The sequence below is a fragment of the Pleurodeles waltl genome, chromosome 5 (genome assembly GCF_031143425.1).
Source record: "Pleurodeles waltl isolate 20211129_DDA chromosome 5, aPleWal1.hap1.20221129, whole genome shotgun sequence".
In the NCBI taxonomy this organism is placed as follows: Eukaryota; Metazoa; Chordata; class Amphibia; order Caudata; family Salamandridae; genus Pleurodeles; species Pleurodeles waltl.
Window position 1 is genome coordinate 229,492,667 of NC_090444.1, and position 19,466 is coordinate 229,512,132.

Consider the following 19,466-nt stretch of genomic DNA (forward strand, 5'->3'; position numbering starts at 1 on the left):
TATCATGGTCACTGACACTGTAAGTCACTCCTCTGATAGGCCATTGGCAGGGTCCATGTCCCTAGGTGTGAGGGTACCACTGCATGAGCATGGTACCCCTACAAACCCCAGACTCCATTCCCTGTGCTTTGGAAGTGCAGGGAAGCCATTTTAAAGTATGTAGTAGACACTGGTCAACTCGATTGGTCTAACTACATAATGGCTTCTCCAAACCTAGGTATGTTTGGTATTAAACATGTTAGAATCATGCAACTACATCGATTCCAGTGCTAGTTGCATGATCCCATGTACTCTGGGGGTTCCTTGGAGGATTCCCCAGTTCTGCTTGTGCAGCCTTACCGGATATGGCTGCAAGCCCACGATGCTGATGACTCCAGAAATTGTTCTGCCCTCCTGCTGGTGAGCTGGAAAGGCAGAACAAAGTATTTACTACAAGGGAGAGGTGTGACCACCTCTTCCTTTGAAATAGGTGTCTCTGGGCTGGGGTGGCCTCTAAACGCCACCAGACTGCTTTGAAGGGCACATCGGGTGCCCTCCTTGCATAATCTGGTTTGCACCAGTTCTGGAGCTCCCGGTTCCCGTTCTGGTGAGAAACTACACAACAGACAGGGGGTGGCCAACCCCTGTCAAGCTCCTCCCCTAGGGAGGTGCACAGAGCTGTACTAAGTGGCTGGTGGAGTCTGCCATCTTGGAAACAAGGTGGGGAGAGGCCCCTGGGAGCAACTGACTGGTTAGGTCAGGTAGATAACATCACTGACCCCATTTGATAGTTGTGTCACTTCAGAGTGACCAACCCCCTTTTAGAGTTACTTAAGTTCTCCCCCGAGGGTGGGTCCTCAGATTCCTCAAGTAAGACTCTTCGAGCAAGACTCTTCAAGGAACTCTCTGCAAGACATCTTCTGTTCCTGGCCTCCGGAACCGCTGCTAGTCTGCTTTTGGAAGTCCTCCAGGACTGAACGTGCAAAGAGCCCATCCACACGGACCTGAATGTCCAGGCAATAACGTTGGTAAACATGTGCAGAGATGCCCACGTTGCTGCCTGGCAGATGTCCAGAACTGGAACTCCGCATGCTTTAGCTCTGGTGGAATGAGCCTGCAAACCTTCAGAGGGGTTGCAGTGCGTAGCAGATCTTGATGCAGAATATGAGCCAACAAATGATGGTTCGCTTCTGCACCACCCAAACTTTCTTCACACCCAACTACCCCACAAAGAATTGGTCATCCACCCAGAACTCATGGGAACGGTCAAAGTAGAACGCCATTTCTCTTTTTGGGTCCAGGCGGTGGAGTCTTTCCTCTTCCTTAGAAGGATATGGGGGTGCCCAAACAGTAGGAAGAGTGATGGATAGGCCAATATGAAAAGGTGTGACCATTTTTGGTAGAAAAGAGGCCCTTGTAAGAAGCACCGTTTTTGTCAGGCTAAGTAAGGTGGCTTGGATGCCAAGACTTGCAGCTCACTCACTGTGTGGCAGATGTAACTGACACAAGGATGGCTGTTTTCAGTGTTAGAAGCCTGAGGGGACAATTGTGGATAGGCTTGAAAGGAGCACCCATCAATCAATGTCCCACTGGGGCTTAATGAATGGAGAAGGAGGAAAAAGATGAGGAACCTATGTACAATAGGGGACTTGAACAAAGAAGGTTGATCAGGTAACCGCAAGTAGGCAGAAATAGCAGATAATAGCCCTTAAAAGTGCCCAAAGTAGAGCCCTGCTGGGCCAGGGAAAGAATGAAAAGTAAGAGTTCAGAAAGAGGGGCAGAAAGAGGACTAACAGATATTTCTGCACACCATAACACAAATTTCTTCCAACAACAGGCGTATACCGTCTTAGTGGAGGGATGCCTGGCTGCCAAGACGTCGTTACAGAGTTCATGAGGAAGGTCAAAAGCTGTCCACTGCCCCCACTCAATCTCCACACAAGAAGGCAGAGAGCGGACAGGTTCGGGTGAAGAACCCTCCCCTGCTGTTGCGACAAAAGATCTTCCAGAGGGGCAGCTTGATCGGACGATCGATGGCCATGCTCAGTAGCTCGCAAAACCAGACTCTCCATGCCCAGTCCAAAGCCACAAGAATGACTTTAGGCCAGGTTGTTGCTGATCTTCTTGAGAACTCTGGCAGGACTGCTATGGGCTGAAAGGAATACAGGAGGCCTGAGTTTCATTCCAGATGAAAAGCATCTCCAAGCAAGAGCTGCCTTGGAAACTCCAGCAAACAAAATTGCTGACATTACGCGTTCCTGGCAGAGGCGAACTGTTCTAACATGCTCTCCCCACCTCTGAAAGAGTCCTTGCAACAATGCTGGGATGGATACGCCACTTGTGATCCGCTAGGCAGCTTTGGTGAAGTTATTCTGTTTTGCAGTTCAGAGGAGAGCCTGCTAGATGTTGAACCAGCAGAGATGTGCCCAGCTGTTCCAATCATGTATAGAGACAAAGAGCCTTTTGACAAAGAGTCCACAACAACACCCTGCTCTGTTTGTTGCAGTACCTCGTGGCTGTGGTGTTGTCCGTGAACACCCGCACTAGCCTTCCCTTGATGGAGGGTAGAAAGGCTTTCAATACCAGTCGGATCGCTTGGAGCTCCAGCAGGTTGAGGTGAAATCCGGATTCCGCCAGAGACCAGAGTCCACCTCCCCCAAATGGCCGTCCCATCCCAGCAGTGACACATCTGTCACTACTGTCAGATCTGGTTGGCTAAGGGAGAGGGGTCTGCCACTGGCCCAATTGTGGTTCGTTAGCCATCACGTCCTTTGCAGTTCCCTACGAGATCTGGACCATGTTGGAGAGATTCCCCTGATGCTGGGCCCACTGAAAGTTCAGGTCCCACTGCAAAGCCTGCATACACACCACCTGTGTCACCAACAGGATGCAGGAAGCCAAGAATCTCAACTACCTCAGAGTCAGTCTCACCGAAATCCAGGATAGAGGCTGAAAGATCGGTATCTTAGCTTGAGTTTATTGGACTTGCCGCTTGAAAGGATAAGCCCAAACCTGCACCGTGTCCAGAACAGCTCAAATGAAAGGGAGCATCTGTGAGGGAGTCATGTATGACTTCAGCACGTTTATAGTGAACCCCAGTAAATGCAGGAGATTCGCTGTAGTTTGGAGGTGAGAGATAGCCCGTGGCGAGGCCACCTTCCACAGCCAGTTGTCGAGACAGGGGAAGACTGGAACCCCTGATCTCCACAGATGAGCTGCAACCACCGGCATGACTTTGGTGAACACCTGAGGGGAGCTAGTAAGGCCAAAAGGGTGCACAGCGAATTGAAAATGCCTGTGACCTACCGTAAACCACAGATTGCGCTGTTGGGCAGGTAGAACAGGAATGTGAAAATAGGAGTCCTGCAATTCTAGCGCTTCCATTCAGTTTCCTGGGTCCAGGGCAGGCCGACCTGAGCCAATGTGAGCATTTTGAATTTCTCCTTCTTGAGGAAAAAATTGAGGGCTCGTCGATCTAGAATAGGGCAAAGGCCTTTGTCCTTTTTTGGAAACCACAAAGTAACAGGAATAGCAACCACAGCCTATTTCTGGTACCGAAACCCTCTCTATGACCCCCTTGGCCAAGAGAGACAAGACTTCCTTTGCGGTGAATGAGACAGAGATGATCTTCCGTCAGCCAGTCGGGAAATGGTGGCTTAGGTGAAGGGGGTAAACTTGAAGGGGAGGGAGTAGCCCCTTCGGATTATCTGCAAATCCCACCTGTCTGATGTTACAGACTGACAGTGGGGCAGGTGATGGTGAATCCTGCCACCAACTGGCTACTTCTTGTGGTAAAAGGGCAGACTAGGAGTGTTTGGCGGTTGGTGCTGGGGCAGAGGAGGTTTACTGACCAGACCACTAGCCGACCTGCAAGGTCTGTGGGTACTGCGCTCTTGTCCACGCGGAGGCTGAGAAGCATGCGTGGCACTGTGCCTGGCCAGGAATTGGCAAGGCTAGAAGTCCCCTCCCTAGCCAAGAAAGAAGTGAAAGGCAGATTGGAGGGGATGGGGCCGCCACGAGGCCCAAGGACATGGCCATAACCTGAGTCCTTGAAGCACTGGAGCGCCAAATCTGCCTTGTCTATGAAGAGACATGTGCCTTTTAAGGGTATGTCTATAAAGGAAGCTTGGTCATCCCCCGAAAAGCCAGATGTCCTCAGCCAGGCCTGGCAACTCAGGGCCACTGTGATGGAAACCGATCTGCCTAGTGAGTCGGTTGTGTCAAGTCCACAACAAATTGTGAACTTTGCTGCATCCCTCTCATCTGCAACAGCCTGAGAGAGTACAGTCTGGGCCTCCCCCGGAACCTGTGGCAGCACTTGCGCAACCATGTCCCACATTGTGTGGGAATACCAGCCCAAAAGGCATGCGGTGTTCATGGACTGCAATGCCAGACTGGCAGGATAACATTTCTTCTTAAATGAATCCAGCCTCCTGGATTCCCTATCAGGGGAGCAGTAGGAAAAGTGCTGTGGGAAGTTGAGGCTTGGACCACCAAGCTCTCTGGGGTGGAGTGTTGCATTAGGAAGGTTGGGTGCTGGGAGTGGAGTGATGGCAGCAGGCAATCATCCTATTCACAGGAGTGTCTGGGCTGGGTTTGGAGCAGGTACCCAAAATAACTTCTGTGAGGGCATCCTTGAACAGGAGTAAGGGTTCGGATGTGGAAACTCCTAGCTGTAGCATCTATGTGAAAAGATTAGTCTGGACTGGCACGGAGAGTAGTTGAAGATCTAGAACGTCAGCCGTCCTCCCCACCACCACTGCATAGGAAGCTCTCTTATCCATAGCCACAGAAGGGGGAAAAATCATATCCATAGCTGGAGAAGTATCCAGTCCAGTGGCTTCACCCTGATCCTCATATCAGTCCATTCCTTCTTCATATGGCTGCTATTCTAATGGGTCCAGTGACCTCTCCCAGTCCTCCCTGAAGCAAAGCCCAAGGAAATAGGGCTCAGGATCTGATCTAGCAGGCAAAGCTCATACCGCCGGTGGAGTCGGGCGATGCACATCCGGCTCCGTGTCAGGATGACAATGAGGATGGAGCTGCCAGGGGGAAGCGTTGGCATCGGGATCGGCACCAGCACTAGGGAAGGTTGAGATGGTACAACCAGCATTGTTACTGATCCAGGACTGGATCCTTGAAGGCAAAGCCACTATCTCAGAACCCAATGGGACCACTTTCAACTTCATGGGGCCCAAAGGCACACCAATAGTGTTGCACTGCCCAAAATGGGGCGCATAGCCTCATAGAACACTTAAGAGTTGGACAGGGATCACTCTGGCTCCTGGAAAGTCGGGGAGGCGTGGAGCTGGCCCAGGCACAGTTTCTGATAAACAAGGCCTAGAATGCCAATGCTCCCTCATCATGTCAGCCAACGGCTGAGAAGTCGTCGAGGACCGCTTCAACTCCTTGCTCTTCTTTTAGTGCCTCAAATTACCTGATCGCATGAGGACTTGGGAGTGGCACGATGATGACTTTGGGCTCTGCGACCAGTGGTGGGACCTTCAACTCGACCAAACCTTGACCTGTACAGTGCTGGGCTACCACCAGCTTTACGGGCCGCTCCTTCAAAGCCTTTGGATGCATGGCCCAACAATCGGAGCACAACTTCAGTTTTGGTCGCACTCCAAACACCACAGACAGACGAGGTGTGGATCCGTCACTGACACTGGCTGATGGCAGGCTCCCTAGGGCTTAAAACCTGTCTTCCTGGATGACATCCTTGACACACCAGGAGGAAAACCTCAAAAATAGTTGACAAAATGTCGAAAAACATTGTCAAAAAAATGACTGAAGGGCAGCTCTTCAGATTAGCGCAGGTTCTGGAACGGAAAGAAAAGAACTAACGTTGGAGCGCCTGGGCCCTACATAGGTACCACAAAGTCACATCTGGCATTGAAGAAAGAAGTGGAGCTGATCGATGCCATCTACCAGCGCGCAAGGTTTTGCTCACTAAAATATGGATCCAGTCTGACGCCTGGGGAGAATTCAAAGGTAAGGAATCTGCATCTAGAAGTTTCTATCAGATAGGTAGTGTTTGATGTTTTGTGTGAAGATTAGAGTTATGCCCTTATTTATGCTTTGTCTCTACATCTAAGCTTAAAGCAAAAAGGAGTTCTGGTGCCATGCTTGTATGACGGCGACTGCTCAAAATATGTTGCAGCAGGTGCATAGCATTGCATGGGTGTCTGAGAAAAGGAGCATTTCTGCATGCACGATGATGCCCACCATATGAATTAATGAGTATGATACAGTTTAAATCACATTCAATATGTGCATAGGAAGAGAGATGAGGAAACCTACTCTTGGTAGGTGCAATATTGGATCAACTACTGTATAACTCTAGAGTCCACACAAGAGCAGCGAAGCACCAACACATAGGAAACGCCATTATTCAACCAAGTATGCTGTATGCTCTGATGGGCTCCCTGTGGAGTAACTGTGAAGAACCAATTACACAACCACCTATATTAAAGGCCTGAGGATGTCACCCAGGTGCAACAGGAAGAAACTCATAGGAATTGGCAATGTGCAGACAGAAATAGTATACTTATAGAAACTCTAGTTGAACAGAGTAATATGTCTTTAGCAGTCTCACTTAATCCCTCTAAAAAGTGTCATACATGTAACATCCAGTCATCAAGAGATGAAAAATGAAAAGATAAATGACTCCCAAACTGAAAAAAGTTAATTTGCTCCCTTTCCCAGGCATTCCACTTTCATCAACAAATTGGAGTTAACCTCCAGCATGCGACCTAATCTGTCTGAACAAAAAAAAAATATCTCTGAGGTCAGATGGGCAAATCAAATCTTAATATCGTCAGACAGTAAAGGGGCTAAACGGGGATGACCAAAAAACAAGACTTTTCAAGATATATCAACAGGATCTTGCATAATATCCAACTATAACTATGATTCACTCATTTGTCCTCCACATCAGAAAGGAGCTGAAAACCCATCCCTCCAATAAAAATCTGATCTAACATTGACAGACTCACCTGGAAGGTTACTTACAGCCAGTACCGCGAGAAAATTATTTCCCTGTTGCAAATTCTGTTTTGTCCTACATTTTATTATTTTATTTGTAATTTTGTATAGCGCAAACCAGATCCATTGGACTAGTAGGAAGTCACACAGAGCATCGGATGAATATACAAAATCACAGTAAAACCTGTATGAAATAGTGAAGATATATATGAATAGTATTTTCTTCCCACAATGGTCAATCTTTGAAGTGACCTCAGGAAAGGAGTTCAGAAGAGGGAGTGAAAAAATAGACTTAACCAGTGCTTCCCATTCTTTAGAACCACGACCCAATGCTTAGAATGAAAATTTTTTGCAACCCACCTAGCTTCAATGGGCATGAGGCAGGCGATATTTTTTTTTACGTAACTAAAGGCATTGTGTGGTAGTGCACTGTCATTTACATACTGCACATTTTCAATTGAAATAGCAACTACATTTGCAAAGACATAGGCCCTCATTCTGACCTTGGCGGTCTTTTCGCAAGACCGCCGAGTTACCGCCGCGCTAAAGACCGCCGACCGCGGCGGTATGCCGCTGCGCGTATTCCGACCGCTGGGAGCGTTCCGCCGGAATACCGCCAGCAGCCACACTGGCGGTCGGCGGGAAAGTGGAGACTGGTCAACCTCCACCGCCACGCCAGCAGAACACCGCCCCCAGAATTACGACCCACATTTCTGTGTGGCGGTCTTCTGTTGGCGGTCTTCTGTTGGCGGTCACGTCCCTATGGCTCCCGTCACCTCCCGGAGGACCAACGCACAAGGTAAGTTGATCGTCCGTGAGGGGAGGGGGTGGGGGGGTGTTGTGTGATGTGTGCGTGCATGGGGGTGTGCGTGGGAGTGTGTAGAGGGGGTGTGTGAGTGCGTGCATGCGGGCGGGGAGTGCTGCTGTGCCTATGGGCAATGTGTGTAGTTCGGCGGGTGCGCATGTCGGCATGTATGTGTGCGGGTATGTGTCCCCGTTGTGTATGTGTGTGTGTAGGGGGTGTGTATATGTGCATGTTGGGGGTGTGTGCATGTCGGGGTGCATGTATGTGCATGTCGGGGTGGGGAGGGGGTTCGTACCACCTCTGGGGGGTGGCAGGGGGGTGGAGGGTGTGGGGGGAGGACTCGGGGGGGCAGTGGGGGGTGGGGGAGACCCCTATCAGTGCCAGGGAAGGAATTCCCTGGCCCCGATAGTGCCTACCGCCATGGTTCGCATGGCGGTTCCCGAACGCAAGAAACCGCGGCGGTAAGCAGGGTCATGATAGCGTTGGCGGTCTTGGGTCGACCGCCGGACCGGAGTGCGCAGACTCCAGCCCGTCGGTCATGACCGCCGTGGCTGTCGGAGTGGGGAAGTGGCGGTCGGTCGCGGCGGTGACGCCGCGGTCAGAATGCCATTTTTAATACCGCCGGTCTGTTCGCGGTCCGACCGCCGCCTCTCCGCCGACCGCCAAGGTCAGAATGAGGGCCATAGTTTTACGGATACAACTACAATGTGTGGAAATTTGGTTTCAGTGAATATTTATCATTTGTGTATCATCAAGTTAAGTGTCTTGCTTTATTTCGATCCTATCAAAAGCTTTTTCCTTCATACTTCAGAATTACAAAGAAATGTGCTCCATGTTTGCTTTCCCAACTCCTGCATGTGTACAGTTCATATACAGATATTTACATTTTGATGTGTCTTACAAAACACATCCTACAGCATTTCCTTTCACACTCCCTGTAGCGCAGCAAGATTGTCACATATTTCACTTGGAATTTTCTTTCTCTAAATGCAAATATTAAAGGAGTTAAAAAAAACACAAATCCCTTTGTCAGAAAATAAGCAATAATTTGTCAAAAGACATAGCCTGACACTGGACCTCTGTCTTTGAACTGCAGCAAATGTGACAAGAAAAATACAGAATTTAAATTAATCTTTATTTACTGCTTGGACTTTTGTTACTCACCAAAAATTGTCCCGTCACCCACATTTTGGGAAACACCTGGCTAAGAAGTCTATAGAATTTACATATGTCTCTTAAATTAAACTGTAGACATAATGATCTTCTTACGCTAAACTCTAATGAGGTTTTCAACATTAAAGTTCTCAAAACATTATCAAGCAAATATATCTATTTATTAGTGGTCTTGGAAGCGCAGGATTCTGAGCTCTACCTTGGAAGTCCCAATAGGGGTAATTCGGATTTAAAACTCAGAGGAGGGGTTACTGTGTCACAATGGTGATGGATATCCCGCCTGCCGAAATCTAAATCCCATTATGTCCTATGGGATTTGGAATTCGACGGACAGGATATTCATCACCGTTGTGACTGAGTGACCAGCCCGCTGAGTTCTAAATCAATCCCTTAGTCAGCTTGAGAGAGGACAGCAATCGCTTAACAGTTTTGAAGTCATCTATTGGTCTAAGGGGTTTTTGTTCCTTGTAGGACTTTAATTTGGTAAGGTCTTCTTTAGCTAGTATTTTGCTGTGGGCACGCATACTGAGATTTTAAATGCGTGTTTAGGTCAAGGATTTAGAGCCTCATTACGAGTTTGGCGGGCAGCATAGGCCAACCGCCAAACTCGGGTCGGAAGGCCACCAGTTCGGTATTCCGCCCGCTGGCCCTATTATGAGTTTCCCACTGGCCCAGCGGGAAACTACCCACATCATTGCCGCCGGCTCATAATTGAGCCAGTGGCAATGTTGCAGTGCATCGGGTGTGACAGCACCCGTCGCGCTTTTCACTGCCTGTAATTCAGGCAGTGAAAAGCACAACGGGCAGCCCATGGGGGCCCCTGCACTGGCCATACCAAGTGCATGGGCATTGCAGGGGCCCCCATGGGGCCCCAGCACCCCGTCTCTGCCAGCTTTTGCATGGCGGTGGAACCATCATGCAAAAGCTGGCGGACACAGGAGCTATAATCCCCTGGGCAGCGCTGCTTGCGGAGCTGCCCTGGCAGATTAAGACTGCGGGCACCGGTTGGACCGTGGTGCTTCCGCCACGGTTATAATGTGGCTGTCAGACCGCCACATTGGGAGTGACGAAGAGGAACTATGGGCCCGATAGATATCTTGATGGAATGGATACTCTGCTGCAATGGAGTATCCATACCACCAGGCCTGTGGTCGCCTGCCAAACTTAGATATGGGTGCACCTCAGGTATAATCACAGCGGAGACTACTCCATCGCCACAGTGATTATCCTCTCTGATGGCCCTGCAGAGTAAAGGCCGCCAAAGGAAGACCTCTAATTCTGCCAACCTAATGTAGAAGGGCGGAAACAGTGGTCAGTTTTCACTGCCCACCATTGACAGGATAACCCTGGGGTTAAGGAGCAGTGAAAACTGCTAAACGCTCCCCTCGAAAAGACTCCAACGGCGAGAAGAGCATTTTCTTTTTTACTTTCTCTTGCTTCTGGATTTTCTGTTTGAAAATAAAAAAAAAAAAACAGTTTGGTGCAGGCTCTGTTATGGTGGACGTTAAATACTCTGCCAGGCCAAAGGAGAACACTCAGACCGCCAACAATTAAATCTGTCCCTGAGTCTTCAGAGGATTCAGTTTGAGGTGCTGATTTGATTTCCGGGATAGGAAAACCTTAAGGGTGTTAGCCAGGTCAACAATGGAATCTGGTGAGGCGAATTTCAAGCAGAGCTGAGTGTCATCAGCATAGAGGTGCAAAGAAATGTTGGGGAGACATGGGTTTGTAGTTTATTGACGATATTGGAAACATTTTTGTGGGTTGCTTTTAGGAATTTGATCTATGACTTGAAGGATGTCTTGACCTCTAATATTTTTTTTTTGCATTTGAATCATAGTTTTTTTATGGTTTGTTACAGATGGTGTTGGAAATTACCCTCTCTGCAGGGTCACTCCAAACCTTTTGCCTTCCTCCTCCTACTTTATGCTAGATTTTTGTTTGTTGGCTTTAGGATTCTGTGCACTTTACCACTGTTAACCTGTGCTAAGCTAAAGTGCTTGTGTTCTCTCCCTAAAACATGGTTTGACAGGCATATACCTGATTGGTATATTTAATTTACATGTAAGTCCCCTGTAGAGTGGTATACCATGTACCCAGGGCCTGTAAATTAAATTCTACCAGTAAGCCTGCACCACTTATTGTGCCACCCACTTAAGTAGCATTTTAAAACATGTTGCAGGCCTGCTATTGCAGCCTGAAGGGTGTCCCACTCCCATGTCGACGTGGCATTTAAAATCCCTTGCCAAGCCTTGAACTCCCCTTTTATTACATACAAGTCACCTCTAATGTAAGCCCAAGGTATCCCATAGGTCAGGGTACTGTGTAATTAAAAGGTAGGACATGTCCAAGTTGTGAAAAACTCCCAAATTAGTTTTTCACTACTGTGAGGCCTACCCCTCCCATAGGTTAACATTGGGGGTTCCTTATTATATTTAATATGCTGCAGTTCCTAAACCAGAGGTGGTAGATATCTCATGTTTGGTATCTATGAACTTGCCTTATAAACCCTCTTTAATGGTTCAGTCGGATTTAATATTACAAGCTTTTAAATGCCACTTTTAGAAAGTTGGCATTTTCCTGCCCTTAGCCCGCTCTGCCTGCAGCCTGTCTTGGGTCACATGACTGGGTGTAACTGACAGTTGAGACTTTGTGAATTCACTACAGGCAGTCACACAATAGTAGGATTAGCAGAGCCTGAATGGGCCACTAAGTGAATTGATGGGAGAGGGGGGTCGGAGCGAAGCACAGCCCCACTTGTACCTGAATAGGCTAGACTCTGCCACCACACGGTAGGCTTAACAACAATGTATTGTCAGTGCTGCTAGCTAGGAGCCAGGGCAGGGGAGACAGGAAACTCAAAAATTTCAAAAAACCCTTCTGGAAACTTCTCCTAACTTCTAGGAGCAGGGTACCAGGGAATACAACTAGGGCTCTTAGACCCACTCTTTAGTTCACTACTACACCTGTGGAATGACTCTCAGAGGACTGCCTGCTGTGCATTCTGCCAGACTGCTGCTGTACCTGGAAGGACTGCTGCGCTGCCTGGCTTGAACCTTCAGAGGCCAGCTCTGCTGTGGACCCTTGCACCTTCACCTGTACCCAGGACTTCAGAAGTGGCTCCACGGGCTAGTTTAGCAGGCCGCCTGTTCAGAGCCACAGGAACATTACAGACTACCACCATCTGGAACCCACCCATGGACCCAGCCTCAGTGAGACCTGAACCCCAAAGTGGTCTCCATCCACTCCGGGACCCTTGGTGGTGGTGGTGTTAAAGGTGCCTAGATGGCCATTTTCTGAAACTGAGGACTTTCTATTTTGAACTTTAAAATTCATATCTCTGGTTCTACTGATTGGATTTTGATGGTTTCGATGTCACATAAATTAGTAAAATGTTCTCTATTTTTCTCAATTGGTTTGGGATTTTTATTGTGATGTGTTTTTATTGTGTTGCTGCTTGTGTACTGAATAAATACTTAACACATTGCCTCTAAGTTTAGCCTCACTACTTTTTGTGCCAAGCTATCCCTGGTTAAGCACTGGTTAAATTAGTGACTTTATGTGGTTCATCCTGCAACAGATTGTGACTGTTGTTGACTTTATGTGGTTCACCCTGCAACAGATTGTGACTGTTGTTGACCAAGGCTTACACCCCCATCAACCAACAACCCAGTTTCTCACAGATGTTTTTTTTTACCACAATCTCTTGTGTTCTTGAGAATCTCTTCTCTTCATGTAATTCTTTGGCAACCAGTGTGAGCAATTGTTGTTGTTCTGTTGTTTCCAAGTAAGTGGCATTAGTCTGCCTGCTACTCTAGTCAAGGTTGAGTTATAATCATCTATCATTTTGGTAAAATCCAGTTCCTTTTCAAGGTTCATTAACTTTGCAGAAATCGTATATTCCACTACAGATGAGTTGGTATCTTTGAAGTTTATGACCCAAACATTTGATTTTGAATGTGCAGTTTCTGACTTAGAACATTTAGTGTTGAGTGTGCAGTGTAATGCTCAGGTGCACTGATGAACCAGGCCATTATAAAAGGGGTTTCTTTCTACGAAGTGGAAAATAACAAAGATTTTCTTATAGCTAAATCAATGTAGATAGATTACTAATTGCCCGTGAATGACATTAGATTTACCACTGTCATGTACATATTTGCTTCCAATACAGTATAAATCATCCAGGAAAATAGAGTACACCCATCCCATTCATTAAGATTGCATTTAGTCATCTGAAAACACCATATTAGCTGCAGCTCACCATGCAATCCACTGCTATGTCTGTGAGACGTGTTCGATGTTTGCGCCCAAATCGCAGAATTTTCTTCCAGGTATAATAGTATTCTACACATTGTGCTAATGTCTTAGAATTAACCTGTAGCAAACATTGATAAAGACATGGGAGAAGGTAACAGTAAGTGTTAACACAAATTACAGGTAAAAAAAAAACAAAAAAAAAGAACAATTAGGATCAAGCATCAATGCAAATCTAAATAATACTTAAATGGCTACAACAAAAAACTACATGGGACAACCGTTTCCAGTGGAACTCAGGGGTGATCCAAAGACAACACCATTTGGAGACTGTTTGATGGCCTCTCGGAATCAAAACGGTGGCATGAATCCATTTCCCTGTGCCACTAGAGATGGATTTGACTGCTAAGTACCAGTAGGTATAGCATTTCTGGTCTAAAGGTTGCACACTTGCAAACTGCCCTTGAACCGCTACACCCAATAAGCATTATAGGTCCTCTCCTCTGTTTTTTTCAATGTATTGTCTTGTTTCCTACTGTATGAAGTAAAAGCATAAACTGATATTCCACACCACTACTGTATATGGAAGGGCAGGCTAGAAAGCACACAGGGGTACACTGAGCGTGTGTGCGTATGTTTGTGTGTGTAAGTGAGAGAGAGAGAAAGTGTAAATCGAGTGTCCCTGTAAATGTACTGATATATACAAAAACAGGACAAGTCGATGTTGTGTTGCTGCACCTAATGTAAGTAGCTGCAGTGTGCGACTTACATAATACAGTGGCGTTTTCCAAAATGATGAGACTCCCTGCAGAATGTGGTGAGGGCCCCTGACATTACCATTTCTCACAGACGTTCATAGGCCTTGGGGTGAATCGGTCCCCCCGGAAGGGTGTCTCCCAATCCCTGTGCTGCAGGGGCCTGCTTTATGCCCCTGACCTAATAGCTTCAGAAAGAATTACACTGAATTTAAGAGAAGTATATTAGCTTAAGGAATACAACATAGCATCCAATTATACCTGCCACAAAGTATCTGCAAATAAGTGGCAACTATGCAGAAAAGGCAAAAGGCGGTAAAAAGATATCATGTAAAATCAACTGAGTAAGTGAACATGAGAAGATAAAGGAGAAATAAAACAATATTCAATTTAGTTTTAAAGGCACAAACGTGTTATATCAAAGACTCATGGATGAAAATCAGTTCAAATGGCATTGATAAATGCTTACAACCTTTTTGCTTTCTTTGTTGATCCCACTGACTATATTTCTTGGTCTGGGTATAGGTCGTGAACTACTTGCAATAGGCCACAGTGTAATAGAGGCCCTTATTTAGAGTTTGGCAGATCAGACACTTTGTACCAAACTTGTCCTGTCTGCTGTATTATAAGTGCATTATAGCCTATAACACTTGTAATACGGCGGATGGGATTTTTTCCACGTTTCAACAGAATATCCCATCTGTCAAACTCTAAATTGGGTAGAGTCTCTTCTATAGCTTCTGCTTTTCCTTTCCTTTGTTCACTTCCTCAATTCGCTACGTTCTCCACTTACACAATATAGTGCTTTTTTACCCTCTCTCTCTTGCCTTTTCCTGCCATCTAAACGAATAAGTTACTTACCTTTGGGAACGCTTTTTCTGGTGGATACATTAACTACCTGTGGATTCCTCACCTAAAGAATTCTCCCCTCGCGCCAGCTTCGACGGAAATTTCTTCTAGCTCTGCACGTCGACGATGACGTCACAATTGCCCGACTCCACGCGACGCCGTATGACGTCATCCAGGCAATAAGAAGCCCTCGTCGACGTGCAGACATCAGTTATCACCATTTTGTACGTGCCTTAGAGGTGAACAGGTGAACATTGACCTTGAAGAGAACATAATCACATGAAATTAAGTGAAAACGCAACATTTATTACAATAAAAATAAAAAGAAACTAACAGTAATAATTGTTCCATATGACACCAAATATGCTAGACAAATTGAATCATATGTACTTGAATTATCAAAAAAGCAGAGAAAGAAATACATATATACATGCTATAACTATATACATAAAACAGGTATATATATATATGTATATATATATATACATATGTATACAATACAATGGTGCACACCCATGGATTTCGTGGAACGACCAGTCAGGCAACGGGGAGGCGGGTGGGACCGTGAGGAATCCACAGGTAGTTAATGTATCCACCAGAAAAAGCGTTACCGAAGGTAAGTAACTTATTCTTCTGATGGATACACCTACCTGTGGATTCCTCACCTAAAGAATAGAGTCCCAAAGCAGTACTACCTCCGGAGGTGGGTGCCTGAATGGTCAAACCAAGAAATCCTGCAGCACTGAGCAAGCAAAATGGCCATCCATCCTAACCTCAGAATCCAAACAATAATGTTTGACAAAAGTATGGAGGGATGCCCAAGTTGCCACCTTGCAGATGTCAACCACGGGAACACCCCTAGCTAAAGCCGAAGAGGCAGCCTTAGCTCTGGTGGAATGAGCACGAAGCCCCACAGGTGGTTCTTTCTTCACTAAGGAATAACAAAGCTTGATACAGAGGATGACCCACCTTGTTAGCGTTCTCTTGTGGACTGCTCTGCCTTTCCTCTTCCCCACGTATCCAACGAAGAGCTGATCATCTTGCCTGAACTCCCTCGTCCTGTCGACAAAGAAGCTCAATACTCTTCGTGGATCCAGTCGGTGGAGCCTCTCTTCCTCCTTGGATGGATGAGGCGGAGGGTAAAAGGAAGAGAGAGTAATAGACTGCCCCAAGTGAAAGGGTGTAACAACCTTCAGGAGGAAAGCCTGAAGCTCACTGACTCTTCTGGCCGATGTTATGGCTACCAGAAATACAGTCTAAAAGACCAGCAAACACAAAGCACAAGAATGCATTGGTTCAAATGGCGATCCCATTAGAAATGTTAATACCAAGTTAAGATCCCACTGTGGCATAACAAATGGTGTGGGCAGAAACTTATTAGTGAGACCCTTAACGAACCTCGAAACAAGTGGAGATTTAAACAAGGAAGGTTGATCTGGGAGGCACAGAAAAGCCGACAGTGCTGATAAATAGCCCTTAACTGTGGCAACTGCACAACCCTTCTGTGCCAAGGAAAGAGCAAATAATAGTATATCAGACAAGTGAGCCTTTAGAGGATCAAATCGGTTCTCTCCACAGCAACGTACAAATGTAGCCCACCGACTTGCATAGATCGATTTGGTGGAGTGTCGCCTGGGCGATAAAATAACATCCACCACTTCCGGCGGGAGAGAAAAAGCACTCAGATTGCCCCGTTCAATCTCCAGGCATGAAGGTGCAGACTCTGGAGGTGGGGGTGTAGAATCTGCCCCTGCGACTGCGAGAGGAGGTCCACCCTGTAAGGGAGACGGAGCGGAGGGCACAGAGAGAGTTGGAGGAGGTCTGTGTACCACACCCTTCTCGGCCAATCCGGGGCTATCAAGATGACCCGGGCCCAGTCTTGGCGGATCTTCCTCAGAACTCGAGGAATCAGGGGCATGGGAGGAAACGCGTAAAGCAACTGACCCTTCCAGGACATCTGAAACGCATCCCCCAAAGCTCCTTGACCGGATACTGAAGGCTGCAAAATAACGGGCACTGCGCGTTCTCCTGAGTAGCAAACAGATCTATCTGCGGACACCCCCACATCTGGAAGATGAAAAGAACCAGATCCGGACGAAGACGCCACTCGTGGTCGACCGAACTGCGTCGACTGAGAACATCCGCACGTACATTCAGAACCCCGGCCAAATGATTTGCTACCAAGCAAATCTTGTGGTCCTGAAGCCAGGACCAGAGTCGAAGAGCTTCTCTGCAAAGAAGGTACGACCCCACCCCTCCATACTTGTTTATATACTACATCGCGGTAGTGTTGTCCGTCAGGACCTGGACTGACTGACCACGAATGGAAGGGAGAAAGGCCTTGAGAGCTAGACGTACTGCCCGCAATTCCAACAGATTGATGTGAAACCTCTGTTCCACTGGTGACCAAAGGCCTAAGACCTCCAGGTCCCCAAGATGAGCTCCCCACCCTAGAGTGGAAGCATCCGTTACAACTGTGGCCACTGGCAGAGGCAGCGAGAACGGCCTTCCTTGCGACAAGCTGCCGACCGCAGCCCACCACTGAAGATCCACCGCAGTGTCTCTGGAGATCGTGATCGAATCCTCGAGATCCCCTTTGTGCTGAAACCACTGCCTGCGAACGCACCACTAAAGAGCCCTCCTGTGCCAGCGTGCATGAGTGACCAGCAGTATGCAAGAAGCAAACAGACCGAGCAGACGAAGGACCTTAAGGACTGGAACCAAAGCTCCATTTAGAAACATTGGAATCAACGCCTGAATGCCCTGAACCCGCTGGGGCGGAGGAAAGGCTTGATTCAATGTTGTGTCCAGTACTGCCCCTGTGAACAGGAGGCGTTGCGAGGGCTCCAGGTGAGATTTGGGCACATTGATTGAAAAATCCAGGTTGAACAACAACTGAGTTGTCGACTGCAGGTGACGCCGCATGAGCCCTGGAGTCTTGGCTTTGATCAACCAATCGTCCAGATAGGGAAACAACGCTACCCCTCTTCTTCTGAGCTCTGCCGCGACCACCGTCATCACCTTTGTGAAGACTCGAGGTGCTGAAGTAAGACCAAACGGAAGGACCGCAAACTGATAATGCTGCGTCCCCACCACAAATCTGAGATACTTCCTGTGCGATTTGAGGATCGGAATATGGATGTACGCATCCTGCAAATCGACAGACACAATCCAATCTCCTTCGTTCAACGCCAAAAGAATCTGTGAAAGGGTCAGCATTTTGAACTTTTCCTGCCTGAGGAACCAATTCAAAATCCTCAAGTCCAGAAGTGGTCTCAACCGACCATCCTTTTTGGGGATCAGGAAGTATCTTGAATAACAGCCCTGACCCCTCTCCTGCTCTGGAACCAACTCCACTGCGCCTTTTGATAGGATTAACACCTCCTGTTGCAGTAACAGAAGATGGTCTTCCGAACAGAAGGATGGGCGGGGAGGGAAGAGAGGAGGGAACTCCCGAAAGGGAAGAGCATACCCCTTCTTCACAATGTCAATGACCCAAGAGTCTGATGTTATAAACTCCCACATTGGAAGAAATTGGGCAAGTCTCCCCCCTACCGGAGACATGTGAACAGGGAGTGGTGAAGGACTAAGGCTGCTTTCCCTGCTGCACCCCTCCTCAGGAAGAGGAAGAAGCAGAGTGCTGCTGGGTGGCTCCTCTTGTACGTACTCTGCCCCTGCCTCTGAAGGATCTGTAAGGCAGGGAGCCTGCAGATTGTTGTGGTGCCTGGAACCTGCCACGAAAGGAGGAGCCACGTCCAAAACCCCTAAACTTCCTATATGGCCTAAAGGTAGAGGAAGTGGCTGTCTGAAGTCCCAACGACCTCGCTGTGGCTCTGCTCTCTTTGAAACGCTCAAGAGCAGAATCTGCTTTTGTCCCAAAGAGTTTTTCCCCGTCAAAAGGCAGGTCCAGAAGAGTTGCTTGTACATCCGAGGAGAAGCCTGACGCCTCGACACTATGGATGTACCCATAGCCCTTGCCACGGAGTCCGAGGTGTCTAACCCAGACTGAATCAGCTAGGTCGGCGCCTGAGCGTCCGTTAACAGATGCAACACCTCTTGTGGCAAGTTAGGGTGACCTTTCGCCTCCTCCATAAGGGCATGAATGTAACGCCCCAAAAGGCAAGTTGCATTGGTCGACTTCAAGGCCATACAGCATGAAGAAAAGGCCTTCTTTGCTGCGTGGTCCATCTTCTTAGACTCCCTGTCCGCAGGGATCCCGGGGAACGAACCAGGGGCTGACCGGGAGGAGCACGATGCCTGAACAACCAAACTCTCCGGAGTTGGATGTTTGGAGAGGAAGTCCGGGTCACCTGGAGCCGCATGATAGCGCCTCGCTACCGCCCTGTTGACAGCTGACTGATTAGCAGACATTGTAGGCGTCACAGGTCTCCTGGGCGACGCCAAAGGCATCGGCGCTGCAGCGGCTCCAGATGGCAGAAATGGCATAAAGGTTGTCGGCTTGTAAGGAGCCGGAGCACCCAAGTTAAAAGCCAAAGGGCCTGAGGGACCCGCATGCCCTCCACTAGGCGCCATGGTGGAAAAGATATTAAACATAGCATTTAAAAATGCAGCAGGATCCGTACCCGGCGCCGGGAAAGCCAGATATCCTTGCGGAGTCGGCGCCGGCATAGAAGCCAATGATGGACCAGACATCTCCTGCTCCG

At 47.9% G+C, this 19,466-nt stretch overlaps 1 protein-coding gene across 2 annotated transcripts in view; it reads right to left on the bottom strand.

Annotated features, from left to right (window-relative positions):
• The window catches only part of TRERF1 (transcriptional regulating factor 1), a 675,896-nt gene that overhangs the window by 78,966 nt on the left and 577,464 nt on the right, over nt 1–19,466 (bottom strand). For both annotated transcript variants that reach the window (XM_069233961.1, XM_069233962.1), the window contains exon 14: nt 13,206–13,319. In XM_069233961.1, the coding sequence (XP_069090062.1) occupies nt 13,206–13,319 (114 nt within the window). The remainder of the gene's footprint in view (nt 1–13,205; nt 13,320–19,466) is intronic.